General features: G+C 34.4%; 1 protein-coding gene across 1 annotated transcript; it reads right to left on the minus strand.

Moving 5' to 3' along the window:
- Positions 1–415: 415 nt before the first annotated feature.
- Positions 416–4,768, minus strand: LOC306873799 (N-acetylneuraminate-9-phosphate synthase-like). The gene is made up of 6 exons (XM_079423285.1): positions 4,539–4,768; positions 3,743–3,958; positions 3,334–3,433; positions 1,992–2,146; positions 1,579–1,845; positions 416–830 (listed from the first exon to the last, which is right to left on the minus strand). The coding sequence occupies exons 1-6, from the start codon at positions 4,668–4,670 to the stop codon at positions 621–623; spliced, it is 1,080 nt and encodes a 359-aa protein (XP_079279411.1). The 5' UTR covers positions 4,671–4,768; the 3' UTR covers positions 416–620.
- Positions 4,769–6,037: the final 1,269 nt, after the last annotated feature.

The following is a 6,037-nucleotide window of genomic DNA, read 5'->3' on the forward strand; positions in this document are numbered from 1 at the left end:
CAATATGGGATTGCATACGTATCAATCTATAATGAATATAAACAGGGTTTGTCATGAAACATTGACTGCGTTGTGCCCTTCATAGAAAGAATCATGCTGGACTTTGAAGGTCAGTTGAAAGCAAAATGTGTGTGTCATTGTAGCAGCAAAGGAAAACGCCTGATTCTATCGCATTAAATAAATAAACAACATGTAATGGTCATTTCCTGCATTCATGTACCATGGTATTTAAAAAGACAGACACAGTATATACACCAAAAAAAAAATCAAATCAATCACTCATTCACTCAAAACAAACAACATTCGTTGTATTACCATGGCAAATACCCAATTAAATTGGTCATTTCTATAGATGGTAATCAAGCCCTATGCATTTTTGATACCATTAATTCACCTTCAAAATAAGACAGACTTCCATGGTTTTTAGCTCCATTATTTATTCAACAGTATTTGGCAAATGATAACCCATATAAACAGAATTAACAGCATTTGTTGAATTTGTCAGACAAAGCAATGCCATTTCAACTGTGGTTCTAGAATAATGCATTTAATTTTGGCTAAAATATCTCAATTTCTTTCCAGTCTGATGACGAAATGACAGGCTGTGGAGACGGTTTTCCTCAAGCTTTGGCTTTTTTGCCGTAGGTGTCGACTGCATCCTCAGTGACGCTCTCATCCTCTTCGATGTCTATTGTCACTTTCTTCCCCACCAGCTGAAAGATGTCTTCTGGGGCTATACCCTTAGGTTCTGCTACTTTCACAGTTAGCATGTCAAGGGTCAGTTCTGTACCTTTCGGGATGGCTGTCTTGGCCACCACAGATTTCCCGAGCTAGAGAGGAGTGAAAGATGTAGAAGGAATTATAGGAATGTTTTGACAGAGCAGATTACTTGATGACAATGTGGTTGTGCTGTTCAAAACAAACATCCCACCAACATAAAAGAGAAAAGAAACATAGTTAAGCAGTAGTGATACTGGGTAGCCAATGGATAAAGATGATGGTTAAAAAAAAAGAAAGCAAGAAAAAGTTAAGACAGGATGTTTTGGAAGGAAACAGGGCAAGGACAGGAATGCAACATAAGATGGAAAGAGAATGGAGCTGTAAAACAGATGGAGTTGACGTAGACAGAAAGTGCTACAACAGTACAACTTAACTGACATTAAGCTATGTAATGAAAATCTTAAACTGAAAATTTTATTAATAAAGCTAGATAGAAATATTTATTAAAAATGACAAAAGCACACAAAATTACTAAAATGAAAACTGAAAATATATTTAAAAAGTAAATAAAATAAGTAAAAAAAATATATACATTTAATTAAATTAATAAAAACTTCTGTAATTAATTTAATTTAAAAATATATTCAAAATATTGCTAAATACTATAATGGAATATAAATAATATTAAAATAACACTGATGTAGCAACATTTTTAGAGTAAGTACGTTTGAAAAATAACCCCTAACCCTAAGTATGAGCAATAGTAATAGCGATGCGTGCCTCTTAACACCACGTATGTCATGACATGTGAACATAACAAAATGAAAAGGAACGCATTTGCACTGGTTTTTATTGTACCTTATCATGGCATGGCACCTCGCAGGGCAGCATGCGTTTCACCCCAGTGCCCAAAGCTCTCTCCACAGTGCGGATCGATCGCACCAGCTCAGCCAGCTCTTCGGGCTCCAGAGATGCTGCATGATCGCTGCCTTTCCAGTTCTTGTCCAAGGTCACATGACGCTCCACGACCTTGGCTCCCAGTGCAACTGCCCCGACTGTGATGCTGATCCCACTTTCATGGCCTGAGTAACCAATGGGAATGTCTGGAAATTCTTTTTGATATTCCTGTGGGGGATATGATTATTTAGCTAATCATATAGTTATGTAAAACAATTTAAAAGTGCTGACCATGGTGATTCAGATTTTGATACATGTGCTGTACTTGAAATAAATAAAATGAATTTTTGAGTGTTTAAAGCTGGATTCTTTACCGCGATAACCCGCAGGTTGACATCCTCAGGTTCCAGTGGATATGCACTTGTGCACTGCAGGATGCAGAAGTTCTGGTTGTGTTCCTTCACAGTTTCATAAACACGGCGCATGGTTTCCATGGACTGCATTCCGCTGGATACTACCATGGGACGTCCTAAACACACACAGACAAGCATTAGAATTTAAATTTGTTTCAAAATTAGTTTTAAGAGTGTATTATATATTTTAATTAATAATATTTATAACCTATGCTTATCATGGATGTATATATTTGATGTAGCAAATAAATATAGTAAAACAAAAATACTCTGAAATATTATTTTAATATAAAATGTAAAACTGTTAATATATTTTATATCATGCTGCTTAATTTTTGAAAACCTGGATACATTTTTTTAGGATTCGTTGACTAATAAAAAATTTAAATGAACAGTATTTATTTGAAATAAAACTCTTTAACATTCTAAATGTCACTTTTGAATGTGCGGAGCAAACATATTAATTAATTTTTTCCAAACTTTTGAACAGTGTGTGTGAGAGAGAATATATTTAATATTTTTATTTATATGTGGTTTCAAAATAAATCCTGGGAGGATTTAGCAAGAACATTAGTAAGCATCTTTAAGATATTTAGCATTTTTTTAAAATGCTACAATATCTTATTGATAGGGCTGGGTATCGTTCAAAAATTTTCTATATCGATACCTTGAGTTCGATACCGGTTCCTGAAAGATACTTTTTTCGATACCAATTTTATGAAATCAGTTTTAACAAGATTACATTCTCAAAAAACTTTAGTTTTATTTTTTTCAGCTTGTTGACATTTATACAGACTTAAAGACTCCTGAGCCACTGCACAAAGGAACAAAATATATCCAACACAATAAATCAGTGAAAATAATTTTAATAAATGTCAAATAGTTGTCTGTTTACACTAGTGCGTGTTCGTTTTAAAACGCATTGCTCAGAGAGAATCCTCATTTCTATTCATTTATTCTAGGTTGTTAAAGACTTGTGAAAATCTTTATCCACTTTCCTAAGTGGGTGTTTTATTTTCTTTCACCATATGTTTTATTGTTATTAAATTCTGTGTTGTAGTATATCTAATTATTTGAATGCATAAAAACTACTTAGTTTATTCAAATTTATTCTTAAAATAGCCTTATGAAATGTTTTATCTGTCCTTTGTGTTGTGTATCTGGATTTCAAATGAAGGCATAAAACATTAATTTCATTTATCTTTTAAATGATCGAAAATCAAACTTTATTTATACTTATTGATGGTTTGCGATAATATCAGTAAAAATAATAATATTAATAATAATAAATTTTAAATGGGACCTTTTTGGGCAGTTTTTTTGAGGTAGGGGAAGTTGTTGGTGTCTCCAGATCCAACTTTGAAAAAAGGCACATTGAGCTCATCCAGGAATTCTACAGCCATCTTAAAGACACAAGCAGACAAAAAAAAAAACTACAATTAAAATACATGACATTCTTGGTTATAATATAAGAGCACATCAACGTAAAGCATCACTGTACCACGGTACTGCTACAGGACTTTTGTAAGAGCCAGCTGCAATATTCAAGATGACTAATGAGCAATCTAACACACATGACTTTTGGTATTTGATGTAATCAGCAGGCTTCTGTTATCTGTCCTTGCTATCGGTAAGCCTGAAGCCAAAATAAATAAACTACAGATGCTAGTCTAATAGTCCGCGCATGCGTTCTGCGGCTGGAAAGGGCTCACCTCATCCATTCCGGACGCAGTGAAGAAGATGCCCACTTCTTTAGCATACTGCTGCAGCTCTCTGTACTGCTCATGACTGAACTCTAGATGGCGCTTGTGCTCTCCGTATGTTTTTCCCCAGGACTGTTTGGAGGTGTACGGCCGCTCCAGAGCTTTCTTATTGAACTTAAACTCCAGCTCGCTCTTCTGAAACTTCGCACAGTCTGCCCCGCGGTCCTAGTATAGAGGAGGAATAGTTATATACAATAAATCATATCAGAAACCATGTAAAATAACGAGACCTGACAACAGAAAAATGTGTAAATAGTCTTACAAAATAGTCTTAGATCTTATACTGTATATACTCTTATGATATACTGATATGGTATATTATTATAACTATAGCTTTAATTTATATATTTTTTATTGATACTTCCATTGTAAATTGAATGCATATACTCCCCAAATCTGAACAAGAACTAGCACCTGTATCTATTAATAATGTGTAAAAACTAGTCTTATTAAACATCTTAAGTAGGTTTATAGTCCAAAAACTTTGAAGATACTCTACGGCAAACTTCCAGAGTGTAATGAAGTGATTTGAGAAGCAGTTCTGAATGAACATTTACAAGTATGTTGTGTCTAATATCATATTAAGTAGTAACCTGACACCTGGGCCACTGACGTGTAAAAAAACATGCATTAACTATTGCAATCAGTAATTAAACTGTCCCCAAAACATTTTTTTTAACTTGCAAGCTCGCTGTCGATAATAAATGTACAGTAACGATGTTGATTAATACAAATAAACTCGTACCTTTGCCATCTTGATCATTTTCTTGGCGATTTCAATGTCTCCCTGATGATTCTGTCCGATTTCTGCAATAATGAAACACGGGTTGTTTCCTCCGATCATGCGACCGGGACATAGCTCAAATTTAAGAGGCATTTTAAATCCAAATGCACAAACACAGCAAGAAAAGCCTCAGAAATGACAGGAGTGAGTCTGTCTCACTGCTTTACAAACGCCGAGATGAAAGAGCCCGTGGGACTTCCGGGTTTATTAGAGCACACGCCCATGCGTTTCAAAATAAAAGACTGAGCTCTTTTTATTATTCATAACCTTTATACGGCTCTTTGTTGAATAGTTAATCTTTTAACATATAAAGTAATGGTTTAACCTAATAAAAATTCCATAAGTATGTTAGTGCAGGGGCATACATAAAAACATATTTTCCCACATTTTGTGTACTTTGAAGTTTGGGCTTCTTGTTTATTTCAGTTGCTTTTTTTTTTGTACTGTAAATATAGTATAGTGTCTGATATTTAGTTATTTATAATTTTAATAAATACACATTTTATTATATAATTTTTATTTTTATAGCAGCTTTGATAGCAGGACATTTGCCTCTATGTGGTTTAGCAGAGGATACCTGCATAGCAAAGCTCTCCCAAAGCATGTGTCATTACAAGTGTAACAACATAATCAATCAATCAAATGACTAAACGTATCATCTGAGAAGGATGAGAAGGGTACAAAAACTTAAAATTGCAAAGCTTAAGAAACGAAAAAGATAGTATTTGCATATCAGTCATTATCTATCTATCTACACTATATTGCCAAAAGTAAGGGACACCCCCTTCTAATGAACAGGTTTGACTACTTTAGTAATTTACACGAGTACAAATCTTAATGTTTAAGCATATAATGATATTCTAGGGAATTGTGTGCTTCTAATTTTATAGCAACAGTTTGGACAGGACCCTTTTCTCTTCTAACATGACAGTGCCTCTGTGTATAAAGCAAGGTTCAAAAAGAAACGACTGATTGAGTCTGTGTGGAAGAACTTGACTGGTCTACAGAAAGCCAAGTCCTGATCCCAGCTGAACTCCTCTGGTGTGACTTTAAATGCAGACTTTGAGGCGAAAACTCATCACCAAACACAGATGATTTGTGTACAGTCATTTTAGACACTTCCAAAACTGTTGCAACAGAGATGGACATACAATTTTTAAATACATGAATTATGTTTCCAATCTTTGTTGCCACAGTTTTGGAAGTGCCTTCTGTTCTAAAGGGGGTATGCAAATACTTTTGTCCACAGTGTATGTACAAGTCATTGGTGTTTGTTGATTTGGCTCAAGGTCTGCATTTAAAGTCCCACCAGAGGTATTCAGCTGGGATTAGGAATTTGCTGTCTGTAATCTGCGTGTGTGTGTGTGCATATATATATATATATATATAGAGCAATATTCAGCAAATATTCAGCAAATTTAAGGTTTCTACATGTATTGCAAGATATATTATTTAAACTG

Source organism: Barbus barbus (assembly GCF_936440315.1).
Source record: "Barbus barbus genome assembly, chromosome: 8".
Classification (NCBI taxonomy): domain Eukaryota; kingdom Metazoa; phylum Chordata; class Actinopteri; order Cypriniformes; family Cyprinidae; genus Barbus; species Barbus barbus.

Coding starts and splice junctions, on each gene's coding strand:
- LOC306873799 (XM_079423285.1), bottom strand. CDS start 4,670: ATGCCTCTTAAATTTGAGCTATGTCCCGGTCGCATGATCGGAGGAAAC. Junction 3,434..3,742: donor CTGCGTCCGGAATGGATGAG/GTGAGCCCTTTC, acceptor TGTGTCTTTAAG/ATGGCTGTAGAATTCCTGGA. Junction 1,846..1,991: donor TCAACCTGCGGGTTATCGCG/GTAAAGAATCCA, acceptor TATCCCCCACAG/GAATATCAAAAAGAATTTCC.